At 54.2% G+C, this 16,717-nt stretch overlaps 2 protein-coding genes across 3 annotated transcripts; both read left to right on the top strand.

The window, feature by feature from the left end:
* Positions 1-221: 221 nt before the first annotated feature.
* On the top strand, positions 222-7,988 carry EI24 (EI24 autophagy associated transmembrane protein). Its single transcript, XM_041413826.1, has 11 exons — positions 222-323; positions 1,187-1,334; positions 2,940-3,085; positions 4,306-4,366; positions 5,008-5,074; positions 5,464-5,588; positions 5,823-5,942; positions 6,031-6,142; positions 6,901-7,012; positions 7,100-7,174; positions 7,286-7,988. Exons 2-11 carry the CDS (start codon positions 1,293-1,295, stop codon positions 7,449-7,451), a joined length of 1,026 nt encoding a protein of 341 aa, XP_041269760.1. The 5' UTR covers positions 222-323; positions 1,187-1,292; the 3' UTR covers positions 7,452-7,988.
* Positions 7,989-8,310: 322 nt separating this feature from the next.
* STT3A (STT3 oligosaccharyltransferase complex catalytic subunit A) lies at positions 8,311-16,645 on the top strand. 2 transcript variants are annotated; one of them, XM_041413823.1, is made up of 19 exons: positions 8,311-8,384; positions 9,430-9,501; positions 9,640-9,765; positions 9,853-9,913; positions 10,404-10,525; positions 10,696-10,841; positions 11,081-11,171; positions 11,807-11,913; positions 12,296-12,460; positions 12,992-13,172; positions 13,661-13,816; positions 13,964-14,055; positions 14,686-14,841; positions 14,949-15,137; positions 15,211-15,327; positions 15,409-15,511; positions 15,821-16,009; positions 16,123-16,238; positions 16,324-16,645. In XM_041413823.1, the coding sequence occupies exons 3-19, from the start codon at positions 9,678-9,680 to the stop codon at positions 16,360-16,362; spliced, it is 2,118 nt and encodes a 705-aa protein (XP_041269757.1). In that variant the 5' UTR covers positions 8,311-8,384; positions 9,430-9,501; positions 9,640-9,677; the 3' UTR covers positions 16,363-16,645. The 2 variants fall into 2 exon arrangements, with proteins under 2 accessions (XP_041269757.1, XP_041269756.1); XM_041413822.1 differs by having other exon boundaries at positions 8,318-8,384; positions 9,430-9,514.
* Positions 16,646-16,717: the final 72 nt, after the last annotated feature.

Raw genomic sequence — 16,717 nt, 5'->3', positions numbered from 1 at the left:
ATCCCCCCAGTGTTCCCAGTATCCCCCCATTCCCCCCGTTCCCAATTCCCTTCCCTATGCATGTGGCGCCCTCTGGCGGCGGGCGGCAGCAGCGCGCACGCGCAACTGCATTTGGGACAGAAGTGTCGGCACTGGCCTTTGGCGCATGCGCAGTGGATGCGGTGGGCGGTACCGGGTGATAGGCGTGTCCCCTTGGTGGGCGGGGCCGGCGGCGGGAGGGGCCGCGGCAGTGCGTGTGCGCGGTGCGCGCGGCGCATGCGCGGTGGGCGCGGCCGGGCCGTGTGAGCCGGGCCCGTCCCGCCGTGCGCCCCCGGCCGGCCCCGGTGAGTGCGGGGGGACCGGGGGGCCGGGGGGCACACGGAGACACGCTCGGGGGGCACCGCCGGGAGCCGCGGCCTTCCCGTGGCGAAACAAACCCCCAGCGGTTCTGGGCACTGCGGGGGCGGCCCCGAGGGCATTTGGGAGCCGTCCCCCTCGCGCACTGCGCGGGGAGGCTGTGGGAGCAGCCCGGGGTAAAGCGGGGTCCGGGCTGTGAGGGACGCGCAGACCCCCGGCAGCCACGGCGGGGTTCTGCCCCTCCGTGAGGGCCGTGCCTGAGGGTCAGCCCTCAGCTGCCAGGGGTGCAGAGCCCAGGTCACCCCCATAGCAGGGGCGACTCCTTGCTCTGCACGCTGTTCCGTGACTCGGGCTTTTCGGAGGAAGCTGCCTGCGATTAACTGGGTAGTAAATGTGGAGGTCAGTTCTGGTTCCGCAGCTTAGATCCCGGCAGGGTTGGACTCAGAATAACCAAAACAAACCCGTTTTTAAAATGATTTTAAATTGTATCCCCAGCACTGCCATGCCGGGGTTTGACTTCAGCCTGCTCCAGAGCTGCCGGGAGCTCTGCCGCAGCTCGAGAGCTTTGCATCCTGGTGGGAAAGCACGAGCTTTGTTAGCCGGTGCTTTATTTCTGCCTTGTTTCAGACGCTGGTTTGATTTCTCTGGTTGTTTACAAGAGCTGTTCCTCCAACCCTGGTCTTGCTATCTCTGCCATATGCGCAGGATGGGTCCATTCCCTGGCCTGTTGGAGGATGTTGCTGTGCCCAGTGAGGGCCGGGAATCCTGCTGGAAATCGCTCGGGTGTGACTGAACCTGTAATTCCCGGTCAGCCCGCTGTTACCACTTGTGCCGTGTGTTCCCCCCGCAGGCTCCCTCCGTTTCCCGTCTCTCCAGGATGAGAGAGGCTTGGGTCCGGCTGTCCCCCTCTCCCTGTAGCTGATAGTTTGGGAAGCAGAGGTGATGCTGGAGTCGAGATGGCCGACAGCGTGAGAATCTTCCTTCATGACCTCGTCAGGGTGAGGCTCCTGGGGCTGCTCCTGGCACTTTGGGAGCACCCTCCTTCCTGTGGCATTGCTTTTTTCTGCTGTTTCGGTGCAGATTTGGGGAATTAATAAAGGTTGAAAGAGTCTCCCTGATGTAAGTCTTGTAGAGACTGAGAGATGGTGTAAATCTGTGCAGGGATTCCTTCCAGGATTTGTGTTTGGATAAAATCAGGTGCACAACTGGTGTTGAGCTGGTTCTTGGTGACTTTTCCAAGGAAGGAAAAGGGTCTCCAGGTGTATTTCAACCCTGGTGTGTGATGTGTCTGTTGCAAAAGGCTCAGTGTTTGCTGCTGAACGTCTGACAGATTTCCTTTGGGCACAAATTAATAAAAAATATCAATAATATTAGTAACAATAATAATTATAATATTATATGCAATACACAAAGTTTATAAGTATATTTGACTATAGTATGTATATGTTGTGTATAATTTAATAATAATAATACAAATAATAGGTGAATGTCTGTGACCAGAGCAGCTCTGTCCTAGCAATAAGTTCTGTGTCACCTCACTGCTCCCACCCTGTCTTCCATCATCCAGGGTTAAATACAGGCTAAAAGCCACTCATGCTGTGTCACTGAGCAATAACTTGTGCTCAGAAATAACTCTGTTTGGAAAACAGACAAAGGTTTGATCAAAGCCCTGTGGCCACAACCTAAAAGCAGGAGTTGTGTCATTTCCCAGTGCTCCTACACCATCAGCTGGAAGAGCTGCCTGGGTCAGGGCCCAGCTCTGCTCTTTCAGACGTGAATTTGGGATTGGAATTTATCCTCTTTGGGCAAGAACTCCATGAACACAAACAGGTTGGTGACACCATCCTGGCTCATCCTTTGGATCTTTATTTTAATGGGAAATTGTGATGACGATGGATATGGGATCACCTGGAGCTGGAAATAGTTAGACAGGATCCCAGAGTGGTTTGGGTTGGAAGGGACATTTAAGTCTTTCTCTTGCATGTTCCTGGCAAGGGCAGGGACACCTTCTGCTATCCCAGGTTGCTCCAAGCCCCATCCAGCCTGGCCTTGGGCACTTCCAGGCATGGGACAAGCCAGGTCCTAGGAGGCAGCTCTGCAGATCTCTCAAACATGGAGTAAGGGAAAACTTCTGGGCACTCTTATTAACAGGCATGGATGTTGCTGGTGGGAGGAAGTTTCTGGGATGAGGACAGATGCTTCTATTTGTGAAGGTATAAGCATCAAACTCAGCATACACTGAGACTTCACACATCCCAAATGTTAGTGTAATTCCATTTTATTGGCCTCAGAAAGCTGGCAGGGGATGAGGGGCTTCCTGCCAGACAAAGCTGGGAGAGATCGGACTCTGATTTTTTTGCCAGGGTTTAAAATAGTGCAGATTGGAAGAGAAATTACACCTTTACAGACAAAATTACTGCTGGTCACGGAGGTGCTGGAACCTGCAGTGATTTAGGTCACTGGGCCATGCAGGAGAGGTGGTGATGCTGCTCCAGCTGAGCCCAAGCAGCCAGGGAGCGAGGCCAGCCGTGGCACCAGGAGGGTTTGGATGGCCTGGGTCAGCCACATGCCGTGCCATTGCTCCTCTCTCCTCACATCCACAGGGAATTAAGGACTCCATCTGGGGCATCTGCACCATCTCCAAGCTGGATGCCCGGATCCAGCAGAAAAGGGAAGAGCAGCGGCGGAGGAGAGCCAACAGTGCACTCGCCCAGCGGAGGTTTCACATGGAAGAGAAGAAGCAAGAGAAGTGAGTACGGGGTGTGGCTGGTCAGAAATGGGGTAATTCCCTTCTCCTCTGGTAGCCAGAGCCAATAAATGGGAACACGTGGTATGAAACTCCCTTTCTCCACTGCATAATGGAGCTGGAGCTGTTAGCAGGAGATAAGGAGTCAGACCTTTTATGTTGTTTGATAATCAGTTTGAATTACCACTGAAAGAACGTGGATTTGTGGGTTTCTTTTCCTTCTGAATCCTCGTGCTATCTCGGATCCGTTGTTGCTGCTGGTAATTGTGGGATCAGGGAAGAAACAGCAGCTTGGATCCAATGTCCATGTTGAAGCAGATTGAGTGTCTCTTTTCCTCAGCCCTGCTGTGTTTTGTGGAGTTTGGAGCTGCAGAACCTCAGTGGCTCTGGAAATGCCAGAATTATCCCCATGCAGGAACAAACAGCATCTGTTCCCATGTCTGACTCCCTGACCATGCCAGGATGTCTCTGCTGCCCTGATGGCACTGGGCTGGCACCTCACACAGTGCTTTTGGGCAGTAATGCACATTCTGTGACATATTTACCAATTATTTTGGCTGGCTGGTTGGGAGGCTGGCTGAAAGGTGAAAGAAGACTCCCATGATCCCAATACTCCTTAGGGGTCTCTGCAGCTCCACATCTGGGCTGCCTCTAAAGAAAAATACAATTTTTTGCTGTTGTTGTTTATATAAATAGCTGAATTGTGGTGGATTTCTTTATAGCAAAATCATTCTGGTGTCAAGAGCTCACTGGGAGCGTGCTGCTGAGTTCCACAGAGCTGCTCTTGCATGTCCAGATAGAGACACCAAAACCACCCTGAGCTGAAACAGCCTCTTCTGAGACCAAAAAATACCCCAAATTTCACAGTTTTATTGTGGCAAGAGTTTGGGGAGAACAGAGCTTGAGATCTACAATATGTGCTTAAAAATCTGGAAGAAAGCTTTGCTTTTCTTCTGTTTTGGTGCAGATTTTGGGAATTAATAAAGGTTGAAAGAGTCTCCCTGATATAAGTCTTGTAGAGATTGCACTGGCTGAGACATGGTGTGAATCTGTGCAGGGATTCCTTCCAGGATTTGTGTTTGGATAAAATCAGGTGCACAACTGGTGTTGAGCTGGTTCTTGGTGACTTTTCCAAGATGCCCAAAATGTGGAGGAGAAGCAGTTGGCACTCTGAGGGAACATTTGTCCAGGTGCTGGGACGTTAACACACCTCTCTCCCACAGTGAACCGCGGATAGTGAGCCGGATATTTCAGTGTTGTGCCTGGAATGGAGGTGTCTTCTGGGTATGTGGAGATTGTTCTTATTTATTATGGTTTTTATTTTAAAACCCCTGTGAAAACTCATGTGCTGCTCCAGCCCTCAAAGGCTGTGAGTGGTGAGCCATCAGCATGGCAGAAGGAATTTTTGGGAAACCACCATATTCCCATCCCAGTGTTGTATTTTAAGGGATTCACTATGGGATACAGGACCACAGACTTACTCAAGAGACCCACATATGAAACCCAAGCTGCTTTTTCAAGTCTGTGAGACTTCTCTCCTCCTGAACATTCAGTTCCTGCTTTGCTGCAGCCTGGGATACTGTTTTGCCAATTGGATATTGACATCTTAAATACATTTCCTCAGCTCTGACTTGCTATGCCTGGTTCACAGGGCTGATCCTTAATGGAACCAACGCTTTATAAATCAAATGACCAAATAAATGGCTTCATTTTCTCATTACACTGGTGCAGAGTAAAAGGGATGGGCATGGAAATGTTAGTGTTCTGCTGTAGATTATGGCTGTATTTAAACAGAAATCCTTGCTCCTCTGTCTTTGTGGATTGCTGGGGGAGGAGAGCCACATGTGCCTTTGCATCTGTAGCCACAAGAGCACAAAATGCCCGTGCAGTGCCTCACTGAGGGTCCTTGTTTGTTTTTCCTGCAGCTTAGTCTCTTCTTGTTCTACCGAGTGTTCATCCCCGTCCTTCAGTCGGTCACGGCGCAGATCATCGGTGGGTGCCTTTCCCCTGGGGGTTCCACAGTGCTCAGCAGTCCATGGGATGAGTTCAGGGTCTTTGTCCCATTGAACTGTTCCTCACACCTCTGTCTCCTTTGGTTGTTTTCCTCTTCTTCCCAGTAACAACCAATCCCATCAGTAATCGTCCAGTAGAAAACCAGGAGTGGATCACCCTGCTGTGCATGACAGGGATCCAGCCTGGGGGTCTTGCCATTTGAAACACATTTGTCTGTGTGTTTTTGCATTTAAATAAAAATCAAGTGGGTGAAAATGTGCTTTTAAAGACATTAGAGAACTAGAGTCAGGAGAAACTCCCTGATGGCTGTGCCAGGGAGCATTTGGAGGTTCCTATACCAGTTCCTCACGTCTGTCTCTCTTCCACAGGTGACCCTTCCTTACATGGTGACGTCTGGTCTTGGCTGGAGTTCATCCTGACCTCCATTTTCAGCGCTCTCTGGGTCCTGCCCCTCTTTGTGCTCAGTAAGGTGGTCAATGCCATCTGGTTTCAGGTGGGTGACAGGAAAGGAACCTGGGCCCTGCCTTGAGCAAGGGGGAGTTTCCTCACTGGGTGGGGCTTGATCAGGTGGTGTGGGAGCACAAGATAAAATCCCACCCCAAAACAAGCTCTGGGCATATTCCTGGTGGGCACAAGCAGCTGAGGAGCATCGCCCTGGCTTTAATTTCCCTGAAGCCCCCATTGCTCTGGAGTTCCACGTGCCTGAAGCCCCTGTCTCTGCTGGCAGGACATCGCAGACCTGGCGTTCGAAGTGTCGGGCAGGAAGCCTCACCCCTTCCCCAGCGTCAGCAAAATCATCGCTGACATGTTGTTCAACCTCCTGCTGCAGGCGCTTTTCCTCATCCAGGTGAGACAAGCAAGCACCCCACAGCTCAGGTGCTGCCCTCCCCCAAATCTGAGCATCCCTCTCTCAATCTGCTCCTTTTCTCTCCCAGGGAATGATCGTGAGCCTGTTCCCCATCGACCTCATTGGGCAGCTGATCAGCCTCCTCCACATGTCGCTGCTCTACTCGCTCTACTGCTTCGAGTACCGCTGGTTCAACAAAGGTGAAGGAGGCTCCCTGCATGGAAAGGGGGAATTTGCTGGAATTGAGCCTTTCTCAACTGAAGGAAAATCCAGTTTGGGTGTCAGAGGCTGATCTACCATCAGTTTTTATATGGGATGAAGGGTAAATGTGAGCCAGCAGAGTGCTCAAGTGGTAATAAGGCCAGTGGTATCTGGCCTGTAGCAGCGCCAGTGTGGCCACAGCTCCAGGGCATTGCCTGTCCCCCTGTGCTGGGCACTGGTGAGGCCTCGAGTGCTGTGTCCTTTTCTGGGGGCCTCACAACAGGAAGGACGTTGAGAGGCTGGAGAATGTCCAGAGATGGGGAAGAGTCTTGAGCAGCTGGGGGAGCTCAGCCTGGAGAAAAGGAGGCTCAGGGGGACCTTCTGGCTCTGCACAACTCCAACAGGAGGGGGCATCTGGAGGGGTTGGGCTCTGCTCCCACATAAAAAGTGACAGCATGAGAGGACATAGCTTCAGGCTGTGCTGGGGAGGTTCAGGTTGGACATCAGGATGAATTTCTTCACTGAAAGGGTGGTCAGGCATTGCAAGGGGCTGCCCAGGGAGGTGCTGTAGTCCCCATCCCTGGAGCTGTTCAGGAGGTGACTGGATGTGGCACTCAGTGCTCTGGTCTGTTGACAAGGTGGAGATGGGTCAAAGGAGGTGATTGGAGGTCTTTTCCAGCCTAAATGGTTGTGTGATTCTGCAGTGAGGGTGTCTCCTCCCCATGGGTTCATTTCCACGGGATTCTCCTCTTGGCAGGAATCGAAATGCACCAACGGTTGTCCAACATCGAGAGGAACTGGCCCTACTACTTCGGCTTTGGCTTGCCACTGGCATTTCTCACAGCCATGCAGTCCTCCTACATCATCAGGTGGGAAAGCCACTCTGCCCCTCCTGCTCCTGACACCCACCGAGTGCCCCTTATTTTATTGTCTTGTGTTGTATTTTTCCCTTGCAGCGGTTGCCTCTTCTCCATCCTTTTCCCTCTCTTCATCATCAGCGCCAACGAAGCCAGGACCCCCGGCAAAACCTAGTGAGTATCCTTCAGTGCCACCCCCTGATCCTTGTGCAGCACCCCCAGCCTCCCCAAAACCCTCCGGGGCGCTCCTGGCACCCACAGCTGATGGACTCTCTTCCCTTTCAGCCACTTCCAGCTCCGTCTCTTCTCCTTGGTGGTTTTCCTCAGCAACAGACTCTTTCACAAGACCGTTTACCTTCAGTCCGCCCTGAGCGGTGCTTCCTCCTCCCCCTCCTCCTCCTCCTCCTCCTCGCCCTCTCCTGCCAAGCACGCGGCTGCTCCGGGGCACTGAGCTGCCCCGAGCCCGGGGACACCCACGGGCTTCTCTGCGCCCCCGATCTCCAGGGACGGGCAGGACCCAGCCTGGCGAGGTGTCACTGTCAGCTCTGCGTCTCCCCCTGGAAATGTTTTGGGGGAAAACCTGGGTTTTTAACACCTTTGTGAGTTTCCAGGAGCCGGGTTGTGCCCTGCGCTTGTTTTCTAGTGGACTCTTTTGTACGCCTTTCCCGTGCCATGTCCCCCCCTCGGGCCGTGGGTCGGAACCCCGTCACCCGTTTTGCCGTCGTGTTCCTCCCGTGTCCCCCTGCCCCTCGTCCCCCTTCCCGCTCCCTCCATCTCCCCTAACTCAGGTCGTGGGAGGGGGGCGGGCATTTCTGGGAGCTCCCGCTGCCGTCGAGCACAGCGTCCCCGTGCCGTGCATGCACCGTTTCTGTCGGGTCGGGGAAGGAACCGGTGACGTTCAAACCCCTTTGAATATTTCGGGCCGGTTTATCAACTTTTCTCTAGTATTTTCACACTGAAACATTAAACGGAGAGACCACGATTCTCAGCCGCTCTGCGCCTGCCGCTCTCGTTACTCCGGCCGGGGGTTCCGGGCCGCGCTCCCCCCGCGCCCCGCGGTGGTTCCGCCGCCCACGTGGCCAGGCCGGCGCGCTTCCGCCTCCGCCCACGTGACCCGCCCGGCCCCGCCAACCCGGACGGACACGTCACGGCTCATTCTCCGCCGGCACCGCCCTCCTCCCGCTCCACCAATGGGGAGGCCCCGTGGGCCTCGCGCACCGCCCCGCATCCGATTGAGTTTTCGGGGCTTCAGCCAACGAGCGCGGCCGCGGTTGGAGTGGCGTGCACGGCGGCCAATGGAAAGCGGGCGCGGGCGGGGCGCGGGCTGGCAGCGGCGGCGGCAGGGCGGCTGCGCGGGGCGGATGGACGGGGCGGCGGGGCCGCGGTGAGGGACGGGACCGGGACCGGGACCCGCCCGGGCCGGGGGAGCTGCGGGGGTCGGGCCTGGAGGGGCAGGGGTGCTGGGACTGCGGGGTGCCGGGGTGTGCGGGGTCTGCGGAGTGAGGGACCTGAGGGGTCACGGGGTGCCCGGGCCTTGGGTGGGGAGAGGGAGCCCGGGGGCTGCGGAGTCCCCAGGCGTGAGGGCGGGAGCCTGGCGGAGCCCGGGGGCAGCGCGGGGGTCGGGAGTGCTCTGTGTCACGGCAGTTCCTGGCGGTGAAGGGTCCCGCCCGCCCGAGGACATCGGGGCACCCCGGGCAGAGCCGCTCGTGCCCGCGGGCATCTGCACCGCGCTCCGTTGTGGCAGGGATCCAGGAAATGTGCACCGCACGGCATTTCTGTACCAGGCGGTGCCCAGCGTGCGCCAGTCGCAATCGCTCCTGGGCACAGCAAGGCTTTTCCAGGCCCAGTTTGGGTTTTAAATCTCAGCCTGTCCCACTGCATCCTGCCTGATGCTATAGCAGAGACCTGATGTGCACATTTACCCCGCCGTGCTGGGACCGAGCCTGCCCGGAGCAGTGGGAGGGGTTTCTGACTGATTGGGCAAGAAACGATTTGAAGAAATCTGAGTGTTTTCGAGGTAGAAAGATGTTAAAGCTGTGATTCTTCAGTAAGTGTCACTTCCTTAGTGTGCAACCCCAGGATTTCTGTGGCTTTTCCTCCCCTCAGGGAAGTTGAATTAAACAGCCACATTGTCTGGTGTGAGCAAAATCAATTTACTGTCTTGGTTTGCATTAACAAACTACTGGCAGATATATATATATATATGTGTGTGTGTATATATATATATATATATATATGTTTGACACAAGTGATCCAAACTGGGAGCCATTCAGATCTCCTGTGTGTGAAAAAAGCACCCATTTCTTGCATTCTCCATGGATTATATTTTTTGTGCTTTGCTTGCAGGTGATGGTTAATCCTCAGAGGGCATCCAGAGGGAGGGCAGGGGTTTTGCTCAAGTTTACACTGTGGTTTTGTTCTGTGCACAGAGAAACAGGCGCGTCCTCTGCCCCGGAGAAGTTCTGGGCTCTGTAAAGGAAGGAAAACCAGCCAGGAGTCAGGTCAGGACAGGAGGTGAGGGGTTTGTGGGGGCAGGCACAAGCACCTGGCAGGGGTGAAGGCTGGGCCAGAGTGGGGGGATTTAAAGTCCAAAGGCTCGTGAAGGCTTTAAAGGCTTTTGATCTTCCTGACTGTGCCAGGCGTTCAGGGATCCTCAGGCCCTGCATTTGATGTGAAAATGACCAAGTTGGGCTTTCTGCGGCTCTCCTATGAGAAGCAGGACACGCTGCTCAAGCTCCTCATCCTGTCGATGGCAGCTGTCCTGTGTAAGTCTGTGCCCTCAGGGATGGCTCCTGGTGCAGGAAAACCAAGGGTAACTCTGTGTGTTCACTGCCCCTTCTCTGTGTTTGCAGCTTTCTCCACAAGACTTTTCTCCGTATTAAGATTTGAAAGTGTCATCCATGAGTTTGACCCGTAAGTGTTGTTCTCTCATTTCCTGGGGGCCTGTTGGGCTTTTCCTGTTCTGGAGCACACAGAATTCAGGTGATGGTGCCAGGCTCAAGTTAATCCCCATTGAGGATGTGGGATTTGGAGGATGTGTTTCAGTACAGCTTGATTTTTCTCTTCCACATCCAAATTCACTTAGTACCCAGGGCTCTTTTTGCAACCCAGATCCAAGAATCATTTCCCATTGGTTTCTCTTGGGAGGTGGTCACTCCTGACCTGGGCACAGCAGGAGAGAGCTCCTGGCAGGATTTGTGTCGGTGCCCCAAGCTTGTTGCTGATTGAATCAGTCCCAAGGGGCACTGTCACCTTTGTAAACGTGCTGTTAGGCCCACTGGGAGGAGGAATGAACCTTTGCAGCTGAGGTTTGGGGCAGCTGAGGGAAACTGGGCCAGTTCTCTGTGCATGGAACACGCAGGAGCAGCCCCCACAGTGCTGTCACACCCTGTCACCCTTACAGGTACTTCAACTACCGCACCACCCGCTTCCTGGCTGAGGAGGGCTTCTACAAATTCCACAACTGGTTTGATGACCGAGCGTGGTACCCCCTGGGCAGGATCATCGGGGGAACCATTTACCCAGGTAAAGCTTTTGCCAAGCTGAAATGCAGCTGGTGCGAGGGAAAATCGGGGTGGGGACTGCAGCCATGAGTGCCAGCTGGCTCAGAGGGCAGCTTGGGGATGCATCCCTGGCAGCAGCTCCCTGCTGGTGAGTTTGGAGCACCCTGATATCTGTGTCATTTCCATCCCCAGGCCTGATGATCACATCAGCAGCGATTTACCACGTGCTGCACTTCTTCCACATCACCATCGACATCCGTAACGTCTGCGTGTTCCTGGCTCCCCTCTTCTCCTCCTTCACCACCATCGTGACTTACCACCTCACCAAAGAGCTCAAGGTACAGGGCCAGCAGGGTGTGCCCCGCAGGCTTTGGCTTTCCAGAGGAGCAGGAGCTGTTTGCCATTTGGGAGAGCAGCTGGGTCAGAGGTGTGGAGGTGACTGCCACACTCCTCAAAACCCCAGCCTTCTGGGAAGTGGCAGATCTGTTTGAAAACTGTGTTTCCACATGCAATTTTTATTCCTTTGAGTAATAAAATCCCTAAACCCTGATGTCCTTTCCCTGGCTGTTTTTCCCAGGATGCAGGGGCAGGACTCCTTGCTGCTGCCATGATCGCTGTTGTGCCTGGGTACATCTCCAGGTCTGTTGCTGGCTCCTATGATAATGAAGGTGAGTTTGTGATCCTTAGGGAAACCTTTAAGGACTGTTGGGTGCTGGAAAGTGGTGCTGGAAAATGCTGCAGAGCACAATAGAGGCTCTGTCCTTTCCTGGTGATCACTGCTGGCTTTGTGCTGAACAAACCTGACCCATCAGAGATCAGAGATGGTTTTTGGCCATGCTGTGGAGTAGAGGGAGTGTCTCCCAGCACTGGCAGTGAGTTTACTCCAATATCCTTGTTTGCCAGTCAGAAAGGGTTTTGTCACCTCCCCAGACTGCCTGGAACTGGAGCTGCTGTGTGGTTCCTCTGTGCTTTTATCCCTGTTCCAGCAGTGACGTTGGGACTGGCAAAGGCAGCAATCTCACTGCCACTGCCTGGGGCAGAGGAGGATCCTGGCTCCTTTGCTGTAGCTGGGTTTTTGGGGGCTGTGTAGGCGTTCTTCCAGCTGGTGTGGCTGGAAGAACCACGTGAGCTGTTAGACACAAACTCCACAGTGTTTGGGTCTAGAAACCAGATATCAAATGCTTTTCCCAGGCCTGGCTCTTCGTGTGATGGAGCAGCAAAAGCATGTACAGATCTGTTTTTAATGGCTTGAGTTCTCTGCCGTGCCCCAGGGATGGCATTAACAGCTCGGGTCCTTCCACAGGTATTGCCATATTCTGCATGCTCCTGACCTACTACATGTGGATCAAGGCTGTCAAAACCGGCTCCATCTATTGGGCAGCCATGTGTGCCCTCGCCTATTTCTACATGGTGAGTGTCCCTTCTCCCAGCTCTGGGGAAAACCTGACTCTGAGATCCCTCTGGGGGCACTCACCAGGAAGCCATGGTGTGCTGTTCCTGTGTCAGTGTGTCCAGAGAGCTAGAACCTCTATGGAGGTGGAAAGGGAATGGGTCCTTCTTGCAAAACTAGTGGGTTTGGTGTCAGGTGTTCTTAGTAGTGTTGAAAAATCCATGTTTCTGGCAGCTGGGTTGTTTAGGATGCTCTAAGATAGGGCAGATTCCAGCTGGTATTGCTACTGTGTGAAAATCCTGCCCGTGATCCCAGGAAAGCTAAACCTCTGTGTTTCACCTCATCTCTGCAGCTGTTCTGTCCTGGAACTTGTGGGTGTGTGTCTGCTTTGTGTCCTGGCAGGTCTCCTCGTGGGGTGGCTACGTCTTCCTGATCAACCTCATCCCCCTGCACGTCCTGGTGCTGATGCTCACCGGGCGCTTCTCCCACAGGATCTACGTAGCCTATTGCACGGTCTACTGCTTGGGAACCATCCTCTCCATGCAGATCTCCTTTGTTGGCTTCCAGGTGGGCACCAGGAGGGTTTGCAGACTTGGGAATGGGTTCTAACAGAACAGCAGTGCGCTGATACCTGGTTTTACTTCTTGCCTTCATCATTGAGGTTATGAGTGGGTGCTCACTCCTTGTTCCAGCTTCTGTTATGCTGGTTCATTGCCATCTTTGGCAAAATGAGCCTTTGGCTGTGCTGGGTGATTTTCAAAGCACTTAATAACCTTCCCAGCACTGGTTGTGTTTCATAAAAATATCTTTGGTTTTGCTGAAGGAAGCATTCATGCCGTGTGTGTCTTGGTATGGCGGGAATCAGGCCTGTCCAGCTCATGATTTCAAGAGAATCTGGTTAATTTTCCACGTGGATTCTTATCAGAATCAAAGTGGATGTAGGAAAAGAACTTGTGCCAGCTGTGCCAGTCACAGGGAGGGAACATTTGAACATTTTCCTGTGGCTGGCAGAGACTGTGCCAGGCAGTGATTTCTGAAAAAAGCCAGTAATGGCTCCTGTTCATTGCTGTGTCTGACCATGCTCTGCCCCACTCCCAGCCTGTCCTCTCCTCGGAGCACATGGCTGCCCTTGGAGTCTTCGGCCTGTGCCAGATCCATGCCTTCGTGGACTACCTCCGGAGCAAGCTGAACCCACAGCAGTTTGAAATCCTCTTCAGGAGTGTCATTTCCCTGGTCGGCTTCGTCCTGCTCTCCGTCGGGGCTGTGCTGATGCTCACAGGTAGCCTGAGGCTGTGGCTAGGCTAAACACCCATTACAAGGGTGTTTCACCCTCTTTCCTTGCTTCCAAAGGCATGGAATTTGTCCATCCTAACTCCATGTTACTGTGGTGCCAGTGTCTGTGAGTTCCCTCAAAGGGGGAGGTTGGGACCTGCCCAAATGTGTGCATTAGCAAGGAATATTTAAGCAGCAGCTGTAAGGTAGGAGGGCAGAAACTCTGGGGACACCAGGATGGTGCTGCAGATACTGGTTGTTGCTCTGTAGTAGCAAAGAGATGCTAAAGGTAGAGGTTGGGCAGGGAGGAGTTTTTTAGAGTGAAATTGCATTGCATTTCCTTTCTAAAATGGCAGGTTTAGTAGTAGAGATTCTAAATGAGGTCTGGGATCACTCATTCAGCCTCACATGTGCTTCCCTGGGAGAGTACATTGTGTCAACATTGCCCATTACTCTGCTGGATCCAAAGAGGATTTGTTTTCTCCACTTTCCTAGGGAAAATCTCCCCATGGACGGGGCGTTTCTATTCCCTGCTGGACCCTTCCTATGCCAAGAACAACATCCCCATCATCGCCTCTGTCTCTGAGCACCAGCCCACCACTTGGTCCTCCTACTACTTCGACCTGCAGCTCCTTGTTTTCATGTTCCCAGGTGAGTTGCCCGACCCTGAGTTAGTCACCAGAGGGCTTTCCTGCCTCTTCTGGCGTGCCGAGCCCACTGTGTCCCTCTGCATCCCTCAGAGCCTGCTTTTATTTCATCTCTGAGCTGAACCTGACCCCTTTTTCTCCCCCCTCACAGTTGGTCTCTACTACTGCTTCAGCAACCTCTCGGATGCCCGTATCTTCATCATCATGTACGGCGTGACCAGCATGTACTTCTCAGCTGTCATGGTGAGGGCTGCGGGCACCAGCCCTGCCACCGAGTGCTCCTAACAATTTAATTTGTTTTTCTGAACTTAGTGATGATTCTTTCACCCTGAGGGCTTTTCTCCCTTCCATAAATGTGGTTTTGTTTCATCCCTCTGCAGTGAGGGAAGGTGAAGTTGCAAAACTCAGTGGTTTGGGTGTGACTCGTGTCACTGGGGCCAGCACTGCCTGGTCAGTGTTCCTGATCTCCCAGAGCCGAGCACCCAGTGCAATCTCAAACAAGTTTTCTGGGTTTTCAGGCAGGGACTGCTGACAAACAGTCACTGATGAGCCCATTTCCATTCTTCCTGTGGCACCCTGAACACTAAATGTGGTTGAGTTCTGGTGTGGAGGCAGCTACCAGTCCTTGCTTCCACCTAAGATTGCTGAAGTGACCTCAGTTTCCCATGTGGGCCAGTTTTGAGCATTTCAGGGAATTTCCCTCAGGAGTGCCTGGGATGGTGGCAGCTCCCCACTAAAAAAAACAGCCACAGGTTTATCCTGAGGCTGATATATCCACTGAACTTGATGTGCTGGATTAGGAATGGCATCCCATTCTCTCTTCCCTTGGATTTCTGCTGGATTCCTTTTCCAGCAGTTCTGCTGTTGCCATAGGTGCGTCTCATGCTGGTGCTGGCTCCGGTGATGTGCATCCTGTCTGGCATCGGGGTCTCTCAGGTATTGTCCACCTACATGAAGAACCTGGATATCAGCCGGCCAGACAAGAAGAGCAAAAAGCAGCAAGACTCCACCTACCCCATTAAAAATGAGGTGAGCGCCAGGCTGGCTCAGGAGGGCACCTGGCTGAGGATGGGCTGAGTGCGGGAGGCTGACAGCGCCGTTCCTCCCAGTGCTGAGACCCTGGGTTGTTCCCACAGGTTGCCAGTGGCATGATCCTGGTCATGGCGTTCTTCCTGATCACCTACACCTTCCACTCCACCTGGGTGACCAGCGAGGCCTATTCCTCCCCCTCCATCGTTCTCTCTGCCCGTGGCGGCGATGGCAGCAGGATCATCTTCGATGACTTCCGAGAAGCTTATTACTGGCTGCGGCACAACACGCCGGAGGTACGGGGGGCTGTGCCCTGGGCACCCCACCTTGCCCACTGAGGCACTGATGCCCGGCCGCTGTTCGGTGCAGGATGCCAAGGTGATGTCCTGGTGGGACTACGGCTACCAGATCACTGCCATGGCCAACCGGACCATCCTGGTGGACAACAACACCTGGAACAACACACACATCTCCCGCGTCGGCCAGGTGGGTCCCTCCCTCCCCCGCTGCCTTGGCCAGCCTTTCTGGGCACCACGTCAGCACTGGCTGACACCACATCTGCCCCAGGCCATGGCATCGACGGAGGAGAAAGCCTACGAGATCATGAGGGAGCTGGACGTCAGCTACGTGCTGGTCATCTTTGGCGGCCTCACCGGGTACTCATCGGATGGTAAGATCCTGCTGTGAGCCCGTCAGATCCAGCTGGGGGTGCTGGTGGCAGAATCCCATCTCCAGCTGGGGCTGTGGAGTGAAAACGGGGCCAGAATGCTCCTCTTTGGAGCCCTCCCTCGACTCAGCCTTGCTTTTGCCCCCCCACATGACCTCAACCCTCTCTCCTGGCCCCCAGCTCAATTTGGCTTCTCATTCTTTTACCTCATCCCAACTTCTTGTTCTTTCACCCCAGTTCAACCCCTTGCTCTTGGGCCCCCAAATCAGCTCAAGCCCTCATTCCTTTGCCCCCCAACTCTCTGCCTTCCAGACATCAACAAGTTCCTGTGGATGGTGCGGATCGGGGGCAGCACGGACACGGGGCGGCACATCAAGGAGCACGACTATTACACCCCCACCAGGGAGTTCCGGGTGGACCGCGAGGGCTCCCCGGTGCTGCTCAACTGCCTCATGTACAAGATGTGCTACTACCGCTTCGGCCAGGTCTACACTGAGGCCAGTGAGTCCCTGAGCCGCCCCCGGGGCGTGGCACTGCTTTTGGGGAGCCCCACTGCTCCATGACATCTCTGGGGCGCGATGCAGCAGCACTGCCCGTGCTTTGTCCTCTCCTAGAGCGACCCCCAGGCTACGACCGGGTGAGGAACGCCGAAATCGGCAACAAGGACTTTGAGCTGGACGTGCTGGAGGAGGCGTACACCACAGAGCACTGGCTGGTCCGAATATACAAGGTATGGCACCAGAGCGAGCCCAAACCCACCCGGCTGGGGAAAAAACCACGGAATTCTACCTCATGAACCTTCTTTTACTGCCCAGGTGAAAGATTTGGACAACCGCGGGTTGTCGAGGACGTAGAGGAGCCGGCGCCGGCCGCGCCAGACACCGCACTGACCCAGCCTTGCCTGTGCAGCAGAGATTTGGGGGTTTGCTGGGATTTTGAGGGGGGCTGTTTCGGGTTTGTTTTATACCGTTTGTAAGCGCAGGCAGCGGCGGGAGGACCCTGCCCGCCCCGTCCTGCCGGGAGTGATTTTTATATACACACGGAGCCGTCGCCAAATCAGGAATTGCGGCTCTCACCGGGGCTGATTGACCAGGAATTGTGAAGAATACAAATAAATAAAAATAAATTTGGTGGGTTTCTCCCCGAGTTCTGTCGGAGGGGCGTTGGGGCCGTTTAGCTGCTTTTAATCGAGTTGAATGGAAATCGAGG

This window comes from Onychostruthus taczanowskii, unplaced genomic scaffold, assembly GCF_017590055.1.
Source record: "Onychostruthus taczanowskii isolate IOZ18803 unplaced genomic scaffold, ASM1759005v1 scaffold43, whole genome shotgun sequence".
NCBI lineage: Eukaryota > Metazoa > Chordata > Aves > Passeriformes > Passeridae > Onychostruthus > Onychostruthus taczanowskii.
Note: the sequence above shows the minus strand (reverse complement) of the source record. Positions and strands in the feature narration are given on the sequence as shown.